A 27874-nucleotide genomic window follows, 5' to 3' on the forward strand; every position below is an offset into this window, starting at 1 on the left:
AGTAGGCTTAAAAAAAACACCAAAAAAGCCATATGAAAAAACCACATCAAAATAAAACACCAAAAACTATACAGCAAATTCTATGATAATATTGAGGTGTTATGTTAATGTACCCTTCATATATACTAAAGAAGAAAGGGAGAGAATTTGTAGTCATAGGAAGGTATAGTGCACCTGTTTGGTGGGAGACCATCTGTGCCTCAAGGTAGAGCGTAAAGCAATAAAATTAAATGATTACTGCTGACAGGTTCCGTCATAAATAAGACTCTGCCTTCCCTTTTACTCCTTTGAGCAACAAATACCAATATTCTAATCACTAATATTTAGAAGTAAAACAAACTTGAAAATTGTGCAAGGGCCCCTTTTATGCAAAATTTGTGCACCATATTGGCAGAGAAGGGTTGGGCACACAGCATTGCACCCGGATATCACCAAAAAACTGGCTAAAAGTATATGCCAGCTCCGAGGTGTTTGCCTCTAGATAAATCGGGGTGAATTTTAAATAAGTGCTGTGCAAGAAAAGTGCATATTGAAAAATGTGCCCCCTAGAGTTCTTCCAGGTGACTGATGGAGCCTTCACTGTATGCAAATATACTGTAATAATTTTACGATATATCTATAAGGCTGGGTCCACATCTGCATCTGAGGCTCTATTCAGGGCCTCCATCACAGATTGTTTTCAGTGCACAAAACAGAGCTGGACAGTTTGTTGTATAATGAACACCAACAAATGCCATTGACTTTAATGGGATCCATCTAATTTCTGTTTGGTGTCCATTTATTTAGCAGGATTCTCCCATATCCTCCCATATAATTGGAATCTGTAATCAAGCCCCTTGAATTCTGACGCACATGTGAATGCAGCCTAATAGGCTTTGTGTATGAATTACGCAGCAATTTCAAGTCTTCTTAGTGTCAATGAATGTAATCATTCCCTATACACATCTAGGAACTGAAACATGTCCTGATCATGTCCACCTGATGTGCAGCTCTTGGGTTGGCTGCTTGTCCTACAACAAATCTGCAGCTTCTCTTCCAACTCCTGCAGTGTCTCTTCTGTCTATACACATCACCTATCTCATATGGATTTAAAAGGACAGCACTGATAGACAGACAACTGCCTACTCCTCCTACCTCTTTTCCATACTCTGCCCCAACCTAGCAGTCTAGAAAATGTAATCCAACATATATGACATTTTGCATCCATAAGCAGTTAAATCACAATCCTGAATTAAATATGAGCTAGATTAGAAGACTCACCTCGGGTCATCACTGTATTGGACGACTCCAAATCGTACTCCATCTTGACTGACAACATTTACAAAAGGGATGACCAATCCTTCCATAAAGGACTTAATCATCCGAAAGTTCGCCCTTCCAATACTAGACGATCCATCAACCACAAATACTATATCGGAGTCATAAATATTGTCGCATCTTGCTGCAGAGAAGAAGAAAGAGTAATGAGGGATCCCGTCCATTTCTCATAATGTAGTCATTGTGTGAATATAGCCTCAAAGTAAATATCCACCCTTTAACACCCTAAAACAAATGAAATTTGGGTTCATTTTTTATTATTTACCAGATATAATTGCCGTATGCTGGGAAAGCTATACTGTGTTATGGCTGATAGGTGGGTGTAGGGTCACTTGGGCACTTGTCACAGTGGCCAGGAGTGGTGTTGGAACCCATCCCTGGACAAACGGGCACTGTGCTTGAGAGAGGTATAACCCAAGTGTAGGTGTTGGTGCGGGTGAGATCAAAAAGAGTCCAGCACCTAACTAGTGCAACAGTTTAGTTGTAAACTTCAGTGCAATACAGTGTAATAATCGTAGCTTTTACTTTAAGGGTTCAAGTGCAGATGAATAAAAGAAGAGGTAGAAGTTGTAAATCAGAGAGTAGGGATGCATCTTGGGGGTCTTTTCCAATGTAGTAGTGTGCTCTACTAGGGGTGATGTATTGAAGAAGTAGAAGAAAAGAACACTCATACTCACGTTTAGATGTATATCTGACTGTCTTGTGCCCTAACTAGTTCATGGAGTTCCAAGTTGGGGTAGTACAGGGCCTAGGCCTTTGTCACTAGGAGTAGCAGACTTTACAAGATTTCCCAGAAGAGCCATGCGTTGCGCAGTAGGATACTTCAGCTCTTTTCCAACTATTTGTCTTACTGGGGTCAGTACATATCTTTTGGAGGCTACTGCCCTGAACCATTTAGAGGTATCCCCAGCATGGACAAGGTTATCCTCAGAGGACGACTTTCCCTCTTTAAGGCTTTTGCACTGCAAGCTACCTGTGGTTACTTGAATAAGGAATCTGTAGCTTGTGGTTCCTGACATGGGTCCTGGCCTAAGCCAGGCCCAGCTTCACTGCAGCAGGAACACTCTCTATGTGTGTTTCTGTCTCTCACCTCCACTAACTAAAGAGGGACTACCCTAGAGACTTCCCACCAGGAACCAACCTCCCTTTTATGGGGCAAACTAAACCAGACTGTGATTGGTGGGGCTGTGTTGTGTGTAGAGAGAAGAGCTAGGATAGGTGAGAAAACTGAGGTGAAAGCACCTGCACCTGCAATTGGATAAGAACAATACATATGACACAAACAATTAACCCATACACCTTCAGCTGTGCTGTAGGCCAGTTCTTCTCAAACTGTGAGGCGGGCCTCACCAGTGAGGCGCCCCCTAGTTGTGGGTGAGGCCCAGCTGGGGAGCCAGTTTTCATAAAAGTAACTATGATCTGCACAGTCCTTCTGCTGTATGCAAAAATCTCCATTTTAGCAACATTATTAATATATTTTGTACTTGCTTTATTATTATATAGAGCTTGGGAGATGGGTGAAAGGAAGCCCTAGCAATATTTTCAGCTTTTGAATGGACTTTCACCACAGATAGTGGGGCCCCGGCACCCTCTTGGTCAGTCTGGTGAGGCCCCGGCATTGCCTTGGTCTGTTGGGTGAGGCTCCAGTAGAAATAGTTTGAGAAGCACTGCTGTAGGTAATAAGTACATAATAGAGACAGTGATACCTAGAGGGAAAAACACACAATACAATCTCCTTTATCCCCTTTTGTGCGATACCTGACAGGGTACTTTGCTCAGCTGTAATAAAGCTTAGTGGCACACCATTGCTGGACACCACATAATGACAGATAAATGAGAGATTTAAATCTTCTTAATCAGCTTGAAGAGGAAAGGAAGATATAATAAATTCTTCCAATTTCTTTAATGGGCAGTGTTACTACAAATCACTTTGACATGTCATTCAAAATGTCAAAAGTTATTAAAGGGGTACTCCAACGGGGGGGGCTATTTTGGGATCTGGCTGGGAAGGAGGTGGCTGAGGGAAACGACGTCCACTCACCTCCCCGTTTCGAGCAGTGGGTTCCGTATCGCGGCGCTCCGGTCCCCGGTGCCCGGCCGCTTTCTGGTGTCTGACACGGGCTTGAAACATGACGTCTCAAGTCCGCTTGGCCAGTCAGTGACAGAGGCGGGATCCGTTTTAAGTCCGCTCAGATCCCGCCTCTGTCACTGACTGGCTGAGTGGACTTGAGACGTCATGTTTCAAGCCCGTGTCAGACACCAGAAAGCGGCCGGGCACCGGGGACCGGAGCGCCGCGATACAGGCCCCGCCGCTGGAACCAGGGAGGTGAGTGGACGTTGTTTCCCTCAGCCACTTCCTCCCCGGACAGATCCCAAAAGAGGCCCCCCCCCCCCGCCGGAGTACCCCTTTGATCTCGCTGCTGAAACCTGCTCTGATCAGGAGATATAGCCGTGGAGAGACTGCAGCAGCTCTATCCACTCCCCAGCTGGCCACTCATTCCATCAATATTTTTTCATAGACATACATTGAAAAATATGATCACATGTCAAAAGTTATTTGTAATGTACACTTTTTAATACAAAAAAAAGTAGCTGCCTTCAGCCACCACTAGGGGGTGCTGGAGATCCTAATGCATACAATATACATTGAGTTCTATTAAATAGCTTTATGCAGTGAGCTCCTGAACAGCTGCAGACAGACACAATAAAAGCATGTCTTAGGAACATCAAAGTAATCCTTAAGGCTTTGAAATCAAACAGACCCCCGTCCCAGAAACTTCTGTATAACATATGTTGATCCCAGTGCATTTATGCTGCTCGGAGCTGTCCTATTTTCTTTCTATATTCATCTGATTTAAACATGTCTAAACTAATAGATAAGCTTTAGGATTTCGCTTCTCTGTCAAGCAATCAAAATACACATATTATTAACCCTTTCAGACACAGGCTCCTCTTGGAATGTCGCCGGCATAGGGAAGCCAGTGCTGTGGTCCTTTCTGTGATCCGCGGCCAGGTTCTTATGTACAATGCCGTACTATTCACGGGTACGGGGCCAGGGGGTGAAGCACTGGAGGCGGGCCAGCCCGCCCCCAGAGGGAGGAAACCCCAGCCACTCTATGACGCAGCTCCATTAGAAGCAATGGAGCTGCTTTATAGAGGGGCGGAGGTTTCCTTTCACTGGGTGCAGGCTGACCCACCTCCAGTGCTTCACCACCAGCCCGATACGAACGGCACTTTACATGGGAACCGGGCTGCCGCTCAAAAAAAGGTTGGCGGCACCGGCTTCCCCGTGCCGGAGCCGTTCTATACATGGGTAATACTTAAAGCAAATGTACCTGATTTACACATACATTCACTTTAATTTTGTGCTGTATCATATACATATAGTTTACATTATATTTTTTACATTGACAACCATGAAAGGCCCTTTCAGAGAGGGTCATTTATATTGTGGTCAATGAGGTGTGTAAGTCAACAGAAAGACGAGAGGTTCCAGCTAGGAACACACAGGATGCTAAATGCTGTGCTGGATGTGGTTAGATTATAGAAATATACAGTATGTTACATGTTTATACAACATGGACAAAGGATCAGTTTGCAGATGGATCAGTCCATTTCCTGGTGCTGATGTAACATGCACCCATTTTGTCCTGTGAAGAAGGGAGAACTGGCAAGTACCAACCCCAGGGGTTGTGATTTATATTGATTTCTTCAAGACGGAACCTTTTTGTGCCTATTTATTAGGATTATTAATTTATTTATTTTTACTATTTTATTTTTTGTTTTGCTTTTAATGTTTCTAAATAATCTAAAATTTCTGTTTTTCTCAGCTATGAAGAATTGTTTAGAGATTTTCCTATAAATGATTTTGCAGAGCTCACCATGGGTGAATCACCAGCCGCCTACAGACCACAAACTTACTGATAGAGATGAAAATTCACAAACTGGTGGAAAATTTCTCTGCCGGAGCTGAGAGGGGCCCCAGAAAGGCTGCAATAAATATCTAAACAGAACAGTCTATCAGAAAAATAGTATTAGATTTATATGTAATTATGTGCCTCTGAATAATACATATATACAATCCTCCATTGTGTTACATACTTACAGAAGTGTTCAGACCAGAGAGACCAACCATGTGACTTTTTTAGAGGGGGGCTGGCACTAGCGGGTCCCATCCCCTTTGATTTTGGGTGGTAAGACTCTGTTCAGGACTGTGTAAACAAGGAGTTGGGGAATTAGCCCAAGGTTCATGAAAGGTGGTGTAAGGGGAAACAGTCAGTAGGCCCTTCTGTTCTCGGTAGGCTCAGTTTGATCTTTGCTATGAGGATCCCTCTCTCCTATATGTACACCACTGATTACATAACACAATGGGGGATAAATCAGGACACATAATACAACCCAATTGTTTTATATGTAGATTACAAGACATGTAGTTCAGGACAGTTAGCAGGTGGTGCAGCTACATACCTTGCTGACTGTCACTCTGTTCCGGGAATAATATTAGGGCATGTAGTGCCACTAAGAGGGTGGATAACCCTATCATCTTTTACTCCTGCAAGACACAAAGAAGGATACTGTCAAAGAGTTGTAGTAATGATGGTACTGTTGTTGTATCACCAAAGTCAGCAAATGTAAAACCCAGTATTTTATGACGGGATGGGTTTACACTACTGCAAAACTTTATGTGTAACATCCATCAGCAGATCCATCAGATTTCATAGGAAGAATAGTAAAGCATGCAGCATTATTCTTTCAGTCAAAATGAAGAACACCAATTCAAATGAATTCAAATAAATTCCAATATAAGTCAGTACAATCTGTCAGGCATTGTTGGTGTCCATTGTGCCATAGTTATTTTTCTTCCTTTGCCATTTTTCTCATCATTTCCACTTTATATTTCAGCCTGTTATATGTACAAAGCATATATTGCTACATGGAAACCATCAGCAAGCTGGATGTGAATGATGTATCCTGTAGATGTGTATATTGAGCTTGTGTATTTCCTTTTTTTATTTTACAGATAGTGAGATTAAGGCTATGTTCACACTACGTAAAAGTACGGCCGTTGTTGCCATCAGCAACAACGGCTGTACTTTTAGCGGGGCGGAATAATGCCTTATTTTTAATGGGATCCCAGCCGGAGCGTATACGCATCGTGTATGCTCCGGCCGGGATCCCATATGGGGCCGCAAATAACTGACATGTCAGTTTTCTGCAGCCGCAATTCAATGAATTGTGGCCGTAGGAAACGATGTCAGTTCACACAGTGAAGCGAGCGGCTCCGGCCGCTCTCTTCAATGTGGGCTATGGGAAGCTCTGATGCGGGCGCGCGGTGATGCGCCCGCATCAGAGCTCTGCGGCCGAAAACATCATCCGGTCGGTACTTAAGTACTGGCCGGGATTATCCGGGCAGAAACCGGCCGCTCCGTGACATCTATAGAGCTGTCCGCAGCCATGGACCCACAACTATGGATAGCACTACAGATGTGTATTCTTAGCTGTCTGGATTAGCAAAGACCCATTTATTGAGAACAAGTGATCCATGACACAACTGTGGGCCGCATAATGTCTTGTTGTTTTTTGTTTTTTTTTGCGGCATGGATGGCAGCCCAAAGACAGGATAATAATACCTATGGATGTGTGGACAGGGCCATAGAAATAATGGGTCCTTATTCTGTCTGCAATTGTGCATCCGCAAATTCAGGCCGGGTTCACACTACGTAAGACACCTGCTGTTCTGTGACCCAGCCGTGTCACAGAACGGCCAGGCCTTGTAACAGAACGGCCAGAACAGTGTCAGTGAAGTTCATCCCGACCGGTACTGCAGTACTGGCCGGATGAACTTAATTTCTGTTGAATTGGGATGCAGTCGCATCCGTATGTACCCGCCTCCCAATTGACCACAACACACAATTGAAAGTGCGGCCGAAGCCGCACTCTGCATTATGTGAACTGACAGGTCTGTGCGGCCGGTATTCAATGTATACACTTTGGCCAGGATTCCCTCTTACTTCTATGTAACATATCTTCTGTATTAATCACAGCCATTGTTGCAAATTGCAACAACGACCGTGATTAATACAAAAAATATGTTATGTGAACATAGCCTCAGACAGTATAAACGGATGTCAATTCAATGAGCAGAGAGTTGCAGAGAGGGATTCCGAGCGAAGTCCGTGGTGGGGATTCCGTTCGGAATTTCTGCCTGTTTTCCGCGGTGTGAACGCACCCTTATAAGGAATCCTTCCTTTAGCCATGAATGTTTCCATTCATTAATAGGAAAAAAACATTGCATTGTATCACAAAGTTACTTATTTTTGCAGATCTATAGTTGACTCCAATCTGTAGCTTTCCAGCCATTGCGAAACTACAGTCACCACCATGCCCCAATTAGAACCAGATTTACAGATTTCCTTTACATAACCAGAACATAAGTCCTCTACCTGGTTACAGAAAGAGGCAGAAAGCACTGTGTAAGCTGCTAATGTAAAACATACTGCCCATGCAGTTTCAGCAGACGGTCTCCTACAGCCTGTAACAGATTACATAGTGGAATATCATTTGAGATATGACATATGTATAAGATCTAGCAGAGCTGGTGTTAAGTGGTGTGCCGATGTGTTGTCAGTTCTGACTTCTCTCCTGGAAGCAATAGGCTAGCAAGAAAAGACGGTACGGGCAGTAGATTATTATGTGACTGTAGGATCAGACAACACACAGGGTTGATTTGTGGTTTGTAACTTTGGTTTGTAATCTGTAAGAGTGCGCTCACATTGAGGAATAGGTGAGAAATTGAAGAGGAATCTGCTCTTAATTTCCACTCTAAACTCCTCCCATAAAATATGAACAGAACAATGTCCCATTGTGTTCAATAGGATTTCCTCTCTGTGTTCACACTGCAGAACTTCCGAGCAGAATTTTCTGCCGCAGATCCATGTTCCTGAGGGTGGGTTAACACTGAGGAATCCACGTGGAGAAGATTCCGAGGATTCTGTCCCTCTCACATTTCAGCCCATCCCATAGACTCCATTCTATAGTCGGGTGAATTGACATGTCATTTCTTTCGGCAGATGGCGGAATCTGCCTGTGCATAGAATAGAGCCTAGGGCACAGATGGAGATGTGAGCGGGGGCGAGTGATGGAATCAACAGGAACTTCTCTGCGCAGATTCCTCAGTGTAAACTCATCCAAAGAATTGACATGTCAAGTCATTAGATGGATTCTACTAGAGGAATCCTATAGAAGTCAATGGGGGCCTAAATTCCGCTACTATTCGGCCAGAGCTGAATAGGCGAGGAATTTCAAGCAGAAAATTTTCCTCTTTAATTCCTCGCCTATTCCTCAGTGTGAATGCACCCAAACTGTATAGAAACATAGATATTCAGAATTTGCATGCACAAACCAACAGATTTGTAAATGGTCATAGTCCCATAGTCATTACAAACCACTGCTCTCTATTTAATTAAGTCTATGTAATCTGTAACATACTTATTAATAAATTATTGAACAAAAGTCTTTGTTACTAGGTGCCACATTTCCTGCAATTTGATGTCCCCTGCTTTTTGTTAGGCTCAGTCCCTCTCTAATAACACAGCAATCAGGATGGAAGGCAGAAGGAGTGGGTGTGGCTTAGCTAGTGCTATGTGCAGGAAAGAGTGAGAGCAGGCCTGGGCCCACTTATTTGCAACCTGTCAGCCTGTCCTCAAAAAAATCCACACTGTTCCTTAGAGGTAAATAGGGATTACTCGCCTACTGCGGTAGCAGCAGTAGTACAGTGCTTAGTGTAACCCACTGGTGTCAAACTCCAGCTGTTTCAAAACGACAATTCCCCTCATGTCTGGAAAACTGAACCTTTGGCTTTGGCTGTCCAGTCATGATGGAAATTTGAGTTTGACACTCCTCGACTGTAACCCCTTCCTTGCTATGCTGATGTTGTTTCTTTCATTTCTGGTCACAAAGCACTTGGCAAAGGCAGTGAATCAGCAACCCATTCTGCCACCATGTGCTATCTATAGTCGTGCACTGTAACTCACTCTCCACTACAGTACCAACTTTTTCAGTCCAGTGCACTTGCATTACCATGGGTAGGTGTTGCGCCAAGACTGGCCAGAGAACTAAGGGAAAGGAGGCAGCATGTGTACTACTGGCAACTCTCATCCTGAACCTGTCCTGGAAATAATGACAAATAGCTGTGCGCCATGGGGGGGGGGGGGGGGGGGGGGGGGGGGGGGGTTGGGCAGGGTAAGAGGGGAGCATTTAGAGTTTAATAACAGCATTGAGAGAACTAAGCTGATTTTTTTTACCATTCTGAAGGGTTAATATAATAAAACTGTAAATTTTTAAACAACAGGTAGACGTCAAGATTAATTCCTATTATTTTGAATGCATTGCCAGAGTATACACACCTGAATACTAAGGATCTAAGAATCTAAGGATCCTAAAGAATGCTAAGGAACTAAGGATCTAAGAATCTAAGGATCCTTTCTATATATTCTCATGCAAAGAAATGAGTCACATCAACATCTCTTATCCAAATATTTGCTGTTTGCTCTAGAGAGAGGGTCAGCGCCGAGGACAGTTATTATAGAGGAAACTTGTGTCTAAACACAGATTTCTAGCAGCAGAGGTAACTCAGACCTCACATGTGGCACAATGATGGCGATAATGTCCATTAGCACAGTAAGCCTGTTAAATCGGAGTGTCAAGTGAAGTAGCTAATGGGAACTGCACGAGCCTCCAGGCTTGTCAGCTTCTTTGGGATGATCAAGTGAGAGAGTGTTACACATTTTGACATTTGCTTTATAATGGAATTCCAGGAATTTGTCTAAATTTACTGCATTCTAGCATCCACATGTGGTGGGAACCAGGAACCAGCGGCTAGATACAGTATGGCCACCTTCCACGTGCTGGTGCACATATGTTATAAGTTAACCCTTCATGTGTTTAACAAATTAAATTAGCAGGATGCAGTACAGCTGTGGTTCGCATCCTGATTATGTAACCAACCTTGTTCACATCTAAAGATATGCCCGGTATATATGTCAATTCCTTTTTTGCCATAATTCAGGTATACTTGCACTGTAGCCATGTTTCAAGGTGTGATGAGAAGTTGGCTTGCACTTCATTGCATCCTTGAAGAGCTACTTGTGCATGTTTAAGTGGTAACAAATTTTAGGAAGATGATGGCATATCCTTAATTAATAATTAATCTCGTTGGTAAGGGAATAAATTATTACCATTAATTGTTACAAAGATGTTTTAGCGGAATCTGAGCCTATGTTATCCATTGGTGTGCCTGATATTGCAATTCAGTACCATTTACTGCAATGAATATGAAAAAAGAGAGCCTGTGGAGCCTCATTTAAGAGTCTCAAAATGCAGGACTAGCCAGATATCCCTTCGGGATATCACTGTGTCCCACCTAGGATTTCACTGTATTGAGCGCTTTAACTAGCAGCCGGCAGTGTTATCTTTGGCCAGTCTCCCTGAGATCAGCGATCTGTTTCTCTTATTAGTCTACTAGGCATTGTTCCCACCTAGCCAGAATCCTGCTCCACACTGATGAGGGGCAACACCCCGAAACAGCTGTCTGTGAATGGATACCTAGCCTCGTTTTTTCCCTTGTCATTACATTGACTTATAGGGCTGCTTAATATGGTGGTTTTGGTGGTCTCCCTACAGGAGCCACCCCTTGGCTGAAGGGATATATGGCTAGTTTTGTGTTTTAAGACTCTTAAATGAGGCTCCACAGGCTCTTTTTTTTGCATATTCATGTTTCCCAGGGAGCAATACACCTAGAATTTCACTGTATTGAGCGCTCTAACCAGCAGCTGACAGTGTTATCTTTGACTGGTCTCCCTGAGTTCAGTGATCTTTTCCCCATATTTACTTCAATAGGGATTTGACGCAATACCAGACACAGCACATGAGCCATAGTCACAATTTATGAGGCCACAACATTCAAAGGACCCTCTCCTGATAGTGACTGATGGTGATTCGATGGTCTGGTATTTAGCTATGAAGCCCATTGTCTTTGGTATGTGCCCCTGTTTGTATCCTAAATGGGGTGGCCTGTTTACAGGGTCATGGCTAAGTACGGGGTGAGTGATTGAATTATGGGCCAGGAAAGCTTCTGTCACAGGGGCAATGCCAACAAGTCACTTCATGAAGTGAAATTACTATATATGATCAGCACTCTTGAGAGTAGGCTTCTCACTTTTGCTTCTCTTTTTCTGATGGAGCATGTGAGAGAGATATCTTTTCAATCTGTAGAACCATGAATAAGGGTAAGTTAGCCCAGAAATCATTGCTGATTCCTGGGTTTCCTTAGTTTTACTTCTGTAAGTAACTTCATAGTCATCTCTAGCAAGATGAAGATGGCCTATATGAATTTACAATACATTTTACTAAAAGTCAATTCATTAGTTAAAAGGGGGTATTCTGGTTTTAGCCAAAAAATAAATATTATTCTTTGCATCATCAAAAGGTCTACAAATTTCCAATAAACCTTCTGTATTAATTTGTGGTATCAGTTTCCAGTGTTTCAGCATTTTCAAGATGTTTGCTTGCTGACATTCAATAGGGACCTTTAGGATATGTTCACACCGAGTAAAAGTGGTGGAATTCTGCGGCGGAACTCTCCGCTGCGGAATCCCATCTGCCTCAGTGTCCCACAGTGTCTCTATAGGAGGGCTCGCGCGCCTCTGCTTCCGTCGCTCTGCGCTCAAAGAATTGACATTTAGCAGAGAGCGGCTGGAGGGGAATCGCTCGAGACATTCTATAGAGACACTGAGGCAGGTGGGATTCCGCGGCAGAGAGTTACACTGCAGAATTCAGCCACTTTTACTCAGTGTGAATATACCCTTATTGTTTACACTCAGAAATTTCCTCTTATTCAGGTGCGTGGGGCAGGTGTACAGTACAATTATCAGTTCTGTGCCATGTAAAGACCCCAAACTTCTCCTGGGAGCAAACAATTAATATTCTTATTACATGACAGCAAGCTTTCGAGAAAAAAAAAATGAAATGCTGTCTTATTTTTCAAGGCTTTTGTGCACCATTAAGTGGTTGTAGATAAAAGCTTGATCTCACTGTGGTCTGTATTGTTTGATAAATGACCATAACAAGAGCACTCCGGCAGGGTTGAGGCCTCTTATGTGGATGTGAAATGGCTTTGGCTGTCTTGAAGTATTCTCTACTCCCCAATCTCCTTCACACAACCGTTTTAGTAATCACATCCTCCTTTCACATAGTTATAGATATCTAAGACTTCTCTCTTTGAAGTCCTGATTGATATTGCCTTCCATGACCTGAGGTAAGAAGTACAAGATCAGTCAAACCTCCTCTGTTAGCTCATAATGTAGGAATGTCCCACTATGGCCGACTCCCCCAGATCTCTTTTGTGTTTCCCGACTTTGAAGCGCTTGCTTTATTAAGGTAGTATTGTTACCAATCGTCCGAGCCTGGCTGCAGCAAATCAACAAGTGCTTCACAAGTTAGACTGACACCATGTTCATGGTAAATGAGGAAACACCTGCAGACTAACTGATAACGTATACAGACAAACGTGCCCTAAAGAGTGAGGTCTGCTTCATAAGTAACCCTATATATTCCTTACAGGCCTCCGAGGAGCCCTAAGAAGCCATCAATACTACAACTAGCAATATCATCAAGACCGTCCAGTCCATGATGACCTAGCAGACATATGCCGACTCCCCGATGACACAGTGGATGTATCTCCTCCGGGATGATGCAGTAGCCTCATTGCTTACTCTTAAAGAAAACCTGTAGCTTCTCCTGACATGTCTGCCTGCTATAAGAAAAAGTATTCCAGAATTGTAATATTCATGTGGAATACATGCATTTAGTAATACAGGCTTGTCAGAGGTTGTCTCTGAGAAACACAGAAGCATACTGTGGACATCCTAGTCACACATTGCCCCGTGGCCCAGTAAACTCTCTGGTAAACCAAACAGATCATGTCCATTGCTTGATGACACAGTGGGATCATGTCTACTTTTGCTGACCTGGAGGCACATTGTGCACTCCCTGGTAACAGGATCATGTCTGCTTTGAGGTAATCCAGAAGTATGTTGGGCACTACTGACCTAGTGCTGACCTAGTCCTGAGGGGTAGTCTCATCACCTAAACATTTAGTAGATGATAGAGAATGCAAAAGTAAACAATTTTGCAAATGCTTTTCATTAACAAATTTGCTTAGTTTTGATTTTTACCCCATTTCTCTCACAACACACTACGCAGTGTTAAGCTTTCACTAGAGAGGACAAGTCAGGGATCACCCTAACCCATGCCGTGGACAAAGAGGAACACAGTGCAGGACAATATCAATATCCAATATACCGCTCATCCCAGGTAACAAGGTCCTGGGCTTGTGTCAGCCTCTAGGACGGGTCACTCGACACTGGTGGGCAATAGGTGGTGCAAAGACCAAAGAGTCAAAACACAGGCACAAGTATTGTCTCTACTCTCTAATCTATTTCTACCTCTGAAGTTCCGGCAGAGCACAATACTACTTGGGTTGGGACTCTCTCGACATCCTCCACACTTCTGATCGTCTTTTCTACCTCTCAGCATGCAACTCAGTCAGCACGACTGTATTACTCCTTCTACTCACAGATCTGATTTCTAAAGTATTAAGTAACTTATCAAGTGTAAAGTATTGTATCAAGGCAAAGCTATATTATCTGCTGCCTACCTCAAGTATCTTCAGAGAAAACAAGATTATATTTATGCTAAAGAGACTCTGTGATTCCCTGTCAAGTACCGACACAGCACACACACCTTCCTTGGGTCATCTCCCCTTTCTGTGGGTCGCAGTGCCAATAGTCTGGGTGGGTCACTACTCCACTCCGGACCACCGTGATAAGTACCCAAAGGGCTCCGCAAGAGCTCGGCAGGTCACTGTCCACAGGGAAACAAGGTACAGCCAGCCCATTAAATTAAAAGCAGGTGTGTCACCATACCTGTGTGCCCAACCAGCACTGGCGTCACAACAAACTACCACCGGGCAAGGCTATACCTCTGCCAACTACCACAGGACTGGTGTCACACTTAACCATCTGGCAAGTGACCGGCCGTACCTCCACACTGGGGGTCACCACACTGGATTCGTGTGTAATACCAATGGGACACACAGTGATGCAGAGCTGATTCAGCTCAGCACTGCTGCATCCCAATCATTCAGCCAACAGGGTGGAGGGTAAAAGGGGTACTCCAGCGGGGAAAAAATTTAATCAACTGGTGTCAGAAAGTGCCAGAGATTTGTATTTTATTTCTATTAAAAAATCTCCAGTCTTCCAATACTTATCAGCTGCTGTATGTCCAGCAAGAAGTGGCGTATTCTTTCCACTTAATGCTCTCTGCTGCCACCTTTGTCCATGACAGGAACTGTCCAGAGCAGTAGCAAAGCCCCATAGGAAATCTCTTCTGCTCTCCAGAATGAAAAGAATACACCACTTCCTGTAGGACATACAGCAGCTGATAAGTACTAGAAGACTTGAATTGTTTTAATAGAAGTAAATTACAAATCTCTGGCACTTTCTAGCACCAGTTGATTTAAAAGAATGTTTTTTTCCCCTGGAATACCCCTTTAAACCCCCACAGGCAGTGGTGACTATCCATGAGGCCCAACCTATTTCTCTAACAACATCAACTGCCAGCAGAGAGTCAAGAGGCCCCATACTGTCAGCCAAATGTTTAGATTACCTTAGTATGGATACCTTGGTGGCATTTCAAACTATTTCAGGCAAATTTAAGAGAGAATGATCAGTCTCCAGTCACCATGTGGAATATGACTCAAGTGGACAGTCTGCACTTTAATATGTCCCAATGGTATAGTACTGACTGCCTCTGGACTAATGGTCACGACCCTGTAGAACATCACTCACCTCCTGGTGACCCGGTCACATACTGTCCTCCTTTGTAATAGTATACACACCCTCATGACCATAAGACCTAATAGTATAGGAAGTGAAGCCTAGATGCAGTAGTAAGTGCAGAGAAAAAAGCACTTTATAAGCATTTCCTGTAATAAGTTTATATTGGTAATTTGTATAACATTTGGGGGGCAATAAAATACTTTAATAAAAATTTTCGCCGGACTTCTTTAACAAAAAAGTGTTACCTAGACTGGAGAATGGTTTAGCACCAAACTCTCATGTACATGCGTAAAATGCTTTGGTTTGTACAGGTCTTCAATTTGTTGAACTATACAAGAATGTTCCCATTTACTGACATCCAGTAGAGACCATGAAAATGATTGAGTATATTAAAATCTCTTAATGTTTTGGATGTTCTCTTTATTCAGTATAATAAGGATATTCTGATATGTCATCTCCAGTTTGGGCAGCACTCCAGGAAACATTGGTTTTACTTACAAGCCGGGGGATGATGGTGCAAGATTGAGGAAACGGTTCAGGAAATCTACAAACCAGGCGTGCACAGCGCCTGCTAAATCAATCATAGGAATCAGGCCACTGTTACTACCGGTCTACCGTATGCAGATTTTCTGGGTTAAACTTAGATCAGTCCTAATATTTAAAGTGCCTTTGCCCTTTAACTCTCTCTTCCCCCAAATTCTTGAGTTGTTCCAATACATCGGGTTAATAAACTTATTTTCGCCATTATATGGTAATAAATATCAAAAGATGATGGCGGACAGAACAGATATACAGGTGCAGGAGAGGAATCACTGCCTAATGTTGCTCTAATCTAGTTTAGCTGATTGACAACCCCTGGAGTCTGTAGTGGAATATTAGCTGTTACCCCATTGAAACATAGAAGATTGTCCGCAGAAATAGCCCCCCTGCTCCATCTAGTCTGCCTTTTAGTATTTCCCTTCCTGTTATCTCAGGATAGATATATGTTTATCCCATGCAGGTTTAAATTCCGGTATTTACGCAAGTTGCGGCCGGCTACGTACGGTCCGCGAACTTACACCCCTAAGCTACGTACGCTTCCCGAGCGGCGTACGTAGCGATCTGACAGCGGTATTTTACTTGGATAACTTCGGCTAGCCTCGGACACCCCACAGAACCTTTTGGATCGGCAAATCAAAGTGTAAAAAAGAAGAAATCACCACTCCGTACGGGACTGCATGTTACGCTACGGGCGTAAGTTACAGCATTTCCGTCCCGAAACAATGGGCTGGTTCATTTTTTACGGCGCCGTATACGATCCGGGCGTAAGTTCTTACGTAGTCCTATACTTTCCATTGTACGCAAACTACGGAAATCTCCGCCCGCTTATTCACGGAGCGCGCTACGGCCGGAAACTTACGTAGTGTGAACATAGCTCAAGTATACAAGACCTCTACCAACTATAAACTATAGGTACACAGGACCCCCAAACTATACACTACAGGTATACAGGACCCCAGAACTATATACTACAGGTATACAAGACCTCCACCAACTGTACACTACAGGTATCCAGGAACCTCAAACTATAAAATACAGGTATAGAAGTCCTCTACCAACTATACATTACAGGAATACAGCACCTTCACCAACTATATATTACAGGTATACAGGACCCCCAACTATACAGTACAGGTATACAGGACCTCTACCAGCTATACACTGCAGATATACAGTACTTCCCAAACTATACAGTACAGGTATACAGCCCCCCCCAATTATACACTACTGGTATTCAGGACCTCCCTCAACTATACACTACAGGTATACAGCCCCCCCCCAACTACACACTACAGGTATACAGGACCCCCCTCAACTATACACTACAGGTATACAGACCCCCCCAAGTACACACTACAGGTATACAGGACCCCCTCAACTATACGCTACAGGTATACAGTCTCCCAACCCCCCACCCCAACTATACACTACAGGTAATACAGGACGGATCTTCGAAGTTTTTAGTTTATTTCTAATGTGCATAAGCTACAATTTACATAAACAGTGCAGAACTGTCGGGTATATAGGGGCATATAGGGCTAGTGGCAATTTTCCCAAAGATTGGCCTCCTAGGCACCTTAGAATAAATCTAATTAACACACTGACACTTTACACACGGGCAGTGCCATGTACATTTTCTAGTATAATTATATATATTAGAAAAACTTCCAGCTCTCTGCATTATAAATACTTAGCTAAGCTGTTAGGAGCATCTCTAGCCACCAGCTTACTGACTGTTTCCAGCAGCAACCTGCAGACTTGAAAACCTGGAGAATGTAACACAGTAGGGTATGTGACTCAGGATGAGTACAAGATAAGTAATGTATCTAAAAATTGTATTTAAAAAAACAACAACACATAAAACACGATTTACTTAGATGCTTGCACCTATACCTAAGGTTTACATAAATAACTAAACAGGATACCATGAACTGAGTAATCACAAAAAGTGGTATTATTTAGTGCCCATAAATCACTGCGCATACATATAGGGCAACATTTCGGCAACAGCCTTTAAGCAGGCATCACACCACAATGCTGCAGATGTCAGTCCAGGGAACAGGCAGTCTCTATATCTACAGGCAGCTATAACAGGCCAATTCTGTTATGTTTCTCAAACTACTCCCTCGCAGAGCCTGATGAAGGACCATTGGCCGAAACGTTGCTCTAAACCTATTTATAATGCTAAGAGATGGACAATCAGTATTAACACTTTTCATTGATACAACATAATGGAGAAGTGCGGCCTGAACTACATTACTTCTAACAACTAAAGAGGATTAGTAAAGAAAGCCATGGCCTTGTTTCAATCTTGTTTCTTGCCTCCATTCAGCACATATGCTGGTAAAAACTCTCAACTTAAACTTGAAATAAAGGCTTGCCACATGATCGCTATATGGCAACTAAGGATTGGTTTGATTATAGTGTATGATATAGTTTCCCCTGTATAACAGATCCAGGCAGGATATACAGGAGGCCATCTGTTTGCTCAGCACTATAATCCTAACCTGCAAAGGTGTGTCTCATTCTGTAATGTGTAGCCTGGGGCATGAAGGTCTCCACCCATCATCATCCGCGGGATTTCTCATCCAGCACACTCCAAGCTTGCAGGCTAAAGATTATCATACTTTAACTCTCTATTACTAAGATGTTGGCTATTAATAGCAATTTATAACCAGTTGTTGGTTACATCACTTTCTACCTGGCAGACTACCTGAAGCTATATTTTAAAGTGGCACATATTAGAATGAAATATGTAATAAAGGGATTCAGCTGAATGGGATTTAAGTAATACTTATTATTGCGCTGGGCTCATTGTTTGTTAATGCCTGTAACCCACAAGCTGGGACTGTTGAGGTGTTGTATAACCCCTCCCAGCATGCTTTGACACCCTTTAACTAGCAGAGGATCCTAGGACTTGTACTTCTGCAATGGCAACACTGTCACTGAATGGAGATCTTTGTCTAACAAAGTCTCTGGTGTGGTCAAGGTAGCTTTGTGGTTGCCGGACCCTGTATTACCCACCGCCTATGCAGGGCCAGTTCTGCCATGAGTCGGAATGAGGATTTCGCCTCAGGAGGCAGATTCTCTTGTTCCTGAGGGGGCGTCATAATCCTGCCCTGTCATTTTAGCTAAGGGACCTATTACACCAAACGATTATGGGCCATACTTGGCCAATTTTAATATTGTTAGGTCATGATATTTGTTAGGGCATGTTAAAAGGAAACAATCAGCCGACATGCACAATGTCAGCTGATCGTTGTCTTAAAACATGTTCTCTTAGAACAACAACGATAGCCATGTGTAAGGCCCCCTTCACACGTCCGGAAAATCTGTCCGGATTTCCTATCAGGAAATCCGGACGGATTTCCGGACTCATAGACTAACATTAGACACGGACACCCTTCCGGATTTTTCCAGAAGGGTGTCCGTTCCGGAAAATAGGACCGGATTTTTTAGATCCTGTCCTATTTTCGTCCGGAAATCCGGCACGGACGCCCCCATAGAAGTCTATGGGAGCGCCGGAATCACGGGCATTTTCCTGATGTATATCAGGAAAGTGCCCGCGATTCCGGACTGGTAGAGAGCCAGCCCGGCCGGCGTCCGATCACCCGCACACCCCCCGCACCGCACAGCACACTCTGCCCGGCACTACAGGGCTGGCCGGCCAGAGTGCGGTGCAGATCCGCCCCCCGCCCGCCGCCGCCGCCTAACCCCCAGTACCCGCTAGCCCCCGACAACCACCCCGCGCCCCCATACCCGCCGCCGCCGCCGCTCACCACCGCTCACCACCGGAACACCGCCCCCCCCCCCCCCGGAACTCACCACCGGGCCGCCCGCCGGATGCTCCGCACCTCCGACCGCCGCCGCTGCCCGGACCTCAGCACTGCACCCGGACCCGGACGCCAACCTCGCGGCCCCGACAGAGCAGGATCCGGGACAGGTGAGATTACCCCTTAGGACTACTACTCCCACCATGCTCTGCTGGCAGGCCATGATGGGAGTTGTAGTTCTGCAGCCTGTGGCCATCCAGGTTGCAGAAGTACAACTCCCATCATGGCTCTGCTGGCAGGCCATGATGGGAGTTGTAGTTCTGCAGCCTGTGGCCATCCAGGTTGCAGAAGTACAACTCCCATCATGGCTCTGCTGGCAGGCCATGATGGGAGTTGTAGTTCTGCAGTCTGTGGCCATCCAGGTTGCAGATGTACAACTCCCATCATGCCTTGCTGACAGGCCATGATGGGAATTGTAGTTCTGCAACCTGGATGGCCACAGACTGCAGAACTACAACTCCCATCATGCCTTGCTGACAGGCCATGATGGGAATTGTAGTTCTGCAACCTGGATGGCCACAGACTGCAGAACTACAACTCCCATCATGCCTTGCTGACAGGCCATGATGGGAATTGTAGTTCTGCAGTCTGTGGCCATCCAGGTTGCAGACGTACAACTCCCATCATGCCTTGCTGACAGGCCATGATGGGAGTTGTAGTTCTGCAGCCTGTGGCCATCCAGGTACACGGGTACCTGTGATTTATGTTGGCATACTAGACCATCTCATCAGGAAATCCTGAAGGTTTTTCCTGATGGTTTCCTGATGGTAAAAACGGATTACTGTCAGGAAATCCTGATACTATCCTGATGACATTTGAGGTCTCCTGATCAGGATTTCCTGACAGTAAAAACTGACACGGACGTGTGAATGGAGCCTAATAGAAGTATAAGCAGCAGACCGCCGTTACCTTCTATGGGCCTCCCAGACGATCTAAGGATCATCCGGGGGGCCCCTCCCGCTGCTCCCCGCGGCCTCCCCACTTTATGGCTGTGCATGTTATAGCACAAATAGCGAGTGGGAAACAAGGAGCAAGTGAGAGCTGACCTGACAGGTCAATGTTCGCTTGCTCCTTAATATCAGGTCGTGTAAAATGAGAGCAGCTAAAATGACAGCATCCGTCTTTCAGCTGTTACAGATCTAGGGAGCCCAGCCTGCACCAGGAACCCAGGGTATTTAAGTGTACCTGTCATTATAACTTTCAACATTCAATTTTCACCTCAGGCAGCGGAAAAGCTGGAATCGGCCCTTATGCAACTTTTTAAAGTTAGTTTTGACCCAGGTTACACTAAGATGCCTAGGTGGTGTCTAGGAGGTGGCATACCCCTGTTAGTATGTGCTAATAACTCAATCTACACTTGTCATTCTTCATGAATGTTATATGTTATCTATAGGACAAAGGTAAGAAACCAAAGAGGTATGCAATGAATTGACCCTAATATATTGTGACTAACCCACATCCAAAACCATGTTTCATGTGAAGCTGTGACTGCCCCCTTGTCAAACTGGGGCACAAACCTGCTTTGCCCATAACAACCAATCAGAGCTCAGTTTTCATCTTTTCAGAATACATTTAGAACGGAAAGTTGAGCTGGATTGGTTGCTATTGGCAGACCAGAAAGTTTTTTTGTTTTTTTTTGTCGATGATCTTTTTTTAGACCAGAAAGATTTGTATCAGATTGATACATATTAATACATCTAGGCTTTTGAGTGCACATATTCAAATATGTTGACATTGTAGACGTATACCAGGCAGAAATGCCAAATTGATCAACATGATATGTGAAAATCAATGGGAGCTTCAGGACATATTGCCCCATGCTGACCATGGCTCAGAGGAAACCTCGGCTCAGCACTGCAGACAGGCCAGATTTTTGGCCTATTTTCCCTTAGACATTGCTGTCTTCATATTTTCTATCATCTATTAGCTGTCTTACTTTATTTTCATATTGTAGAACTTTGGGGGCATGAGGTTTAATTTCAGTCTCTTCCCTGGTAAAGTGTCTAAGGGTTCTTTTACTATATGGGGCCATGCAAGGACACAAGCAAGTGCAATCAGTGAGATCGACGATCGTTTGCAATGTCTTTAGAAGGCACGATTAATCGCGTGGACAATCACTGTATTCTTCGTGCTGCCATTTAAATGCAATGCTATCGGCCACACATCGGCTACACACAGGTAGATATATGCCCAATAGTGAAAAATTTTACCACCTGCACAAAAGATGCGATCAAGCAACCATTTTGCGCTCCTTTGCTGATTCCTGACACTATTACACAGGCCGATTATCATATCATATTCATCTTTCTAGCAACAGTCTTTGCCAATAATCGGTCCGTGTAAAAGGGCCTTTAACCACATAATGGATGCAGTGCAAGAAATAGTAAGTAAGAACCTATATATCTTTCTCTGTCTGTCCATGTTCTTTCTATGCATCTATTTGTTGCAGTTTGCCTTTTCTATTTTGTTGCAATATTTATATAACTATCCATCTATATACCTATATATATTCTATTTTTGTTTGTCATTGTGGTTGTCCTTATTTCTGTTTGTGAACTTTTATACTTTTATAAAGACCCTTTATATTTATTGCTTTTCTTAATTTTGCTGTTAAAGCTGCTTTGTGTGCAAAGCCTGAAGGGCATAAACCAGTGCCCCCCTCCTGACTGGACACCACCCTGTCTCGGTGTTTCTTGGTTGGTGTGTTGAACCACAGAGTGAAGACTTTCCGGGCCCTTTGACATCCTGAGAGGCCTGTTCTGGTTCATTGTAAAGGGCACGGCTGGAGCTTGGAGCGCTCAGAAGACAGTCATTGTGCAGCTACCAAGGAGACATCTTCCCCCTATTTATGGACACAGCAACCTCTGCTCCCTCTTCCCCATTCTCATTGAGAAGCTGCAATAAATTAATGCTTTAGCAACATTTGGGATTCCCACTGTCTGACTGCAGAAATGCCACAAGAAGTCATTCCAAGGGCATTCCCCTAGAAACCGGAACTGGATGCTCTCATAAAGCTGATATTTTGCTTAAGACTTGTTACTGATGGCCATAATGGATGTCACTTGCATTTGCATCAGATTGCTCTGTACTATAGTGCTGCCTCTGTGTCACTGTCAGCCTTTACTGTAATTCCGGCATTATATTTGTAAGTCAACATGATTAAAGTGCTTTATTAGAAAAATACAGCTGCTTTCTTCCAAAAACAGCACCACACCTGTCCTCCGGTTTTGTGTAATATTACACCTTGCCTCTATTTACTTCAATAGACCTTGCTGCAAAACCACACACAAACTTAGGACCAGTTAAGTTTTTCTGATCTTCAATAACGCCATTTAACAGATTCAGGCTATGTTCCCACAACTTATAGATTGTAAGCCCTCGTGGGCAGGGTCTTCTTCCCCTATGCATCAGTCTGCCATTTGCCTTCATATAATGTGTTTTTGATCTTGTATTGTTCCTGTTTGTTACCCCCTATCTCTTGTATAGCGCTCTGGAATCAAGGATGCTCTATAAATAAATAATAATAACGTACTGATAAGCGCTAACAACAGACATTGTTTCTGATCAATGGCCAGAATTTGATGTTCATGATCATTAATTAGTTGTTGGCGCTTATCAGTGCTTAGTGCTAACAATTGGTTCTGGAGAAGAGTCCCCACAGCCCTCCCCACCACTCATCCTGCAGCCGCCGGCTGTCAGTTTTCCCAGGTCACCGCTGCTTCTCCCCGCCACAGGGCAGAGCTCTCCCAGCCTGCTCTAGCTTCAGGAACCTTCCTCTGGGCCGCCAGCACCCTTGCTCCTGTGCCGGCTGCCCTCCCCACCGCATATACTGCAGCCACCAGCCAATGTTTTCCCTGGGCCGCTGCTGCTTATCCCTGCCTCGGGGAACAGCTCCTCCAGTCTACCCCAGTCTTCCCCATCTTCAGGCCGCCAACGCTGAAGCACAGGCGCAGGCAGCCTGGAAATGGGTGCCGGCAGCTGGGCCAGGCTGAAGGAGTTGTTACCTGAGGGTGGAGAGAAGCAGCAGTGGCATGCGGCAAATTCAAACAGCTGCCCTGCTGCTGCCTCTCTCCACTATGGGAAACACCCGTTTAGAGCAGGGATTCCCGTCATTATGACAGGCATCCCTGCTCCTGTAGCCTAGGTCTAGGAACAACTCAAAAACTGTTAGCTGAACAATAGTTTAAACAAAAAGAATACAACAAACAAAAAGAACAAAAAGAAACAAAAAGAACAAAAAGAACTCTAAGATACATATTTGGGTTGTTTTTAGTATCTTTACAAGGGTCATACCTCCATTTTCCAGATACAGAGTTTTAGATCTGCTACTTCCTTTTACACAGTCATTCTAAAGAGTTTACATCAAAAAATTCTAGTTGCTTGCTGTAGGGCTGGGTGGGGACTCGCTTAGCACAGAGTCATACAACTGTGATTTATCTCAATAATAAATGCATGAGATAGAGAGATAGATAGATAGATAGATAGATAGATAGATAGATAGATAGATAGATATTCCTTAGTATAATCAGCAGCACATCACAAGGACTCAGGGTGCCAGATGTATCCTCCAACCACGAGGTGCATATATATGTAAAGTATTCCACCGGCACTCCAGATTAGGTGAAAAAAAACCACTTTGATTTATTCAATGAGTATACAGCACAGCAAGCATAGTCAGTCGGCAACGTTTCTGTGGCCTCTCGCCACCATTTTCAAGCTTGAAAATGGTGGCGAGAGGCCACAGAAACGTTGCCGACTGACTATGCTTGCTGTGCTGTATACTCATTGAATAAATCAAAGTGTTTTTTTCACCTAATCTGGAGTGCCGGTGGAATACTTTACATAGATAGATAGATAGATAGATAGATAGATAGATAGATAGATAGGAGATAGATAGATAGATAGATAGATAGATAGGAGATAGATAGATAGATAGATAGGGAGATAGATAGAGAGATAGATAGATAGATAGATAGATAGATAGATAGATAGATAGATCTACTCTCATAGATACAGTCTTATACCAAGAATACTTTTTCAAGGCCCAATTCTAGTTATAAAATCCTTAGCGTCCTCAGTTTCAGCACCCTTGTAGTATCTAGAAGCAGACAAGGGTGGTGGGTGAGGTCTTTCCTCTGCTTGTTTATTTAATGCTGTGGAGAAGGCCATATCTTCTGTGTTCAAGCCTAGGTATACATGACATCACATCCCTGAGGTCTTCCCTCCAGAGATCAGTAATACATTCCATTATGATGTCCTTTCATCTGCCATTCTCCTGATATATAGCACACCAGATATATATAGCATTACAGCAAAGCAATAAGGGAGGAGGGACAAAATTTTTAAAATGGTGATGTCACGACCCGACTCCCAGAGCTGTGCGGCCTGTGACTGCTAGAGAGGATGATGGCAGAGGGATGCTCAGTGTCCCTCCAGTGCCCTGTGTCCCCCAGTGTCCCCCTGCCATCATCATCTTCAGCAGCCACAGCCTGCACAGCTCTGGGAGTCGGGCCGTGACATCCCCATTCCCCAAATCTAGGCCCCATAACAACTGCAATGTCTGCTACTGCCATAGTCTTTATATTACCCATAGTGAGCTCATTATAGTTCCCATTATGTGAGCATCATTATAGTCCTTACACTGCCAGATACATTGTACTGCCCGCCTCAATGTAAGGCACCACTGACTTGCTTGTTCCACTCCCTCACTCTATTTTCTCCAATCAATAGCTGCTGTAGGTAACATCCCTTTACTGTTGTGGTCTTTGTTGCCCATGAGAAGGATGCCCATGTATTGGGGTAGTCCACTATAGACTGCACCTGCTGGATGCGGAAGGCATGTACACCAAATACTACACCTCTACAGTCAGATGTGACAACTGTCCTGACATTGACATGCAACAAAAACACTAGAGTGATAGATGAGCAAAGATAAAAATGTCAAAGCAAGCGGAGGTACAAATGCCCTCTGGACTACTCTGCATCCTGCATCCATAGTGAGGAGTTCCCACAGCTTCTTTCAGTCCTGTATATGATAAACTCTGCATTTCCTATGGAAAAACAAACAAACATCATGGCTACCGTATATTTATCCTACAAGATAAACCAGGATCAAATTCTTCCAACCTATCTATTTACAGCCAGTCCTAAGAGGCAATGGACCTGTCCCATCACAATGGGCGCTGTGCCCAACTATATGTCATAGCTAAAAAAAAATATCACCTCTCAAGTATCAGTCAATATCAATGTATAAATGGCATCAAGAAGTAAATCTCACATCAGAGACCTGACTTAACCCATTAGGGCAGGGGTACTGCTAATGTTTCCAGTCTGCATTGTTAGAGGCCGCAGGTGTGCAGGGTCGGAAACCTTGTGTTTGTATAAAATCAGTGAAGGTGCTAATGTGAACACAGGTGAGGGAAAGCTGTAATCTAAGACAAACACTATAGTAGTCCAATGTAGGCACTGGTACTGCTATAGAGACACTAGTATTAGCAATGGCACATGGTAGTTGGGGGTCTTGTTATTGACACTTCTGTATAAAAATAAGGCTCAAGAACAGATGTGCAATATGGATTTTGGGTTCTACATTGTTTTATTCTTGTTCCATAGCTTGTTATATGTTCTCAGTTCTTCATCCATATTTGCTCTGCCTTTTTTTGTTAAATGAGTAACTTTTTTGTTGCTGTTTGTCTATTTGCTGCTTTTTGATGTTTTTCTATTCTATCTTCCATGTTGCAGAAATACTGATATTAAAATTGAACAAATACGCCAACATTAACTATACAAAAACAGAACATGAGTTTTAAATTCCACCCATCGACTTCTATGGGCCAAAAAATGTACCATTATACATACATTGGAACATCCACTGTATTAAAAAAAAAACAACAACTGCCATGCACCTAAAAAAAGGAAATATGAAAAATCCATTCAAATGTATTGGCAACATTTTTCTGTGGAACAAAAATCCAATTCATTTTAAATGAGCACTAAGTGGCATTAAATTATGTTGTGTGATAAGTAATTTCCATTAACTTCTTTGGGATACAAGTCTCTACAAATATTGTACCCTGCTGCGCCCATACATAAATAGCACGTTATACACCCCTTATGTATAAACCAGATTCTGAAGGGTAACCCCAAATCACAGTGGGCTGCTGCCCTGACAGAACTGCTGTAACTCCACATAACAATTTTCTGTTTCTTGATTTTATCCATTTTTGGGAACTCTAGGTGCAAACAAATACTGTACTGTTCTAGCATCTAGCTCTTCTAGGGTCCTGACAGGCAACCTGTACATGACGTGCAGGTATACAGGAACCGGTCACTATAGAGGCACCTCTGCAGGCACTTGCAGCATTCATCACCCTCTCTGCCTGCAGACTTTGTCATTCCTATCTTTAAAATCAAGAGAAATGAAGGCTGATATTACCTTTGCTGTAGGTGCATAATCCACTGTACGGCTTCTTCCCCTTCCAATAGGTAGCTGAGAATTGTAAGCCTGGTGACCCTGGTCACAACACTTTGTAATTCCTTCTGTGTCTTGACTTTCTGCTTCTTAAAAATTTACAGGAAGATCAGAAAATCCTTGGAAGAAATAAAAAAAAATATCATCAAATTACTCCCCAAATTCTCCTGTCCTGGTTGTTCTTTTGCGCCTTTCTGTTGTTGCCTCTCCTAGATTTTTTTAGCATGTACCCTAAAGCTACACAAAAAAGTTACTGCTCTGTAATTAATCCCCCAGCCCTTCCCCTGCTGCTGGCAGCCAATAGATAGAAAGATATGGAAATCCCAGCTACAATCTCTTGCCAGCCAGGTGAATGGACGCTGGACTGCGAGTGACACAGATTCTCCCCTCTAACATTTCACTGGCTCCGCCTCCTGTCTGGAAGAAAGGGGGGAAAAAAGAATTATTTGTAACCAGGAAAGGCTAAAGGTTTGCTGAAGGAATATAGGAAGCAGCTGGGAGATAGAGAATCCCTTGTAGTCTTTATTGTTAGTACAGTGAAAAGAATCTGCTTCTTTTCCAGATACTGTGCCACTCTTTTCCATAGGCTTTGTGTGGTATTGCAGCTTTTATATTAAGTGTGTCTATATTAAAAGGGGAATCCTTTTAAATTAAGTGGTGTAAGAAAGTTATATAGACTTGTAATTTACTTCTTTTTGAAAAAAATTTAAGTCTTCCAGTACTTATCATCTGCTGTATGGTATGTCATGCAGGAAGTGATGTATTCTTTACAGTCTGATACGTTGCTCTCTGCTGCCACCTCTGTCAGTTACAGG

At 43.6% G+C, this 27874-nt stretch overlaps 1 protein-coding gene across 1 annotated transcript in view; it reads right to left on the reverse strand.

Moving 5' to 3' along the window:
- Nucleotides 1–27227, reverse strand: part of COL7A1 (collagen type VII alpha 1 chain) — a 131959-nt gene extending 104732 nt beyond the window's left edge. The window contains exons 1-3 of the mRNA XM_069967921.1: nt 27024–27227; nt 5785–5869; nt 1261–1441 (exon numbers count right to left, since the gene is read on the reverse strand). Coding sequence (XP_069824022.1) covers nt 1261–1441; nt 5785–5860 — 257 coding nt within the window. The 5' untranslated portion in view covers nt 5861–5869; nt 27024–27227. The remainder of the gene's footprint in view (nt 1–1260; nt 1442–5784; nt 5870–27023) is intronic.
- Nucleotides 27228–27874: the final 647 nt, after the last annotated feature.

This window comes from Dendropsophus ebraccatus, chromosome 4, assembly GCF_027789765.1.
Source record: "Dendropsophus ebraccatus isolate aDenEbr1 chromosome 4, aDenEbr1.pat, whole genome shotgun sequence".
Taxonomy (NCBI): domain Eukaryota; kingdom Metazoa; phylum Chordata; class Amphibia; order Anura; family Hylidae; genus Dendropsophus; species Dendropsophus ebraccatus.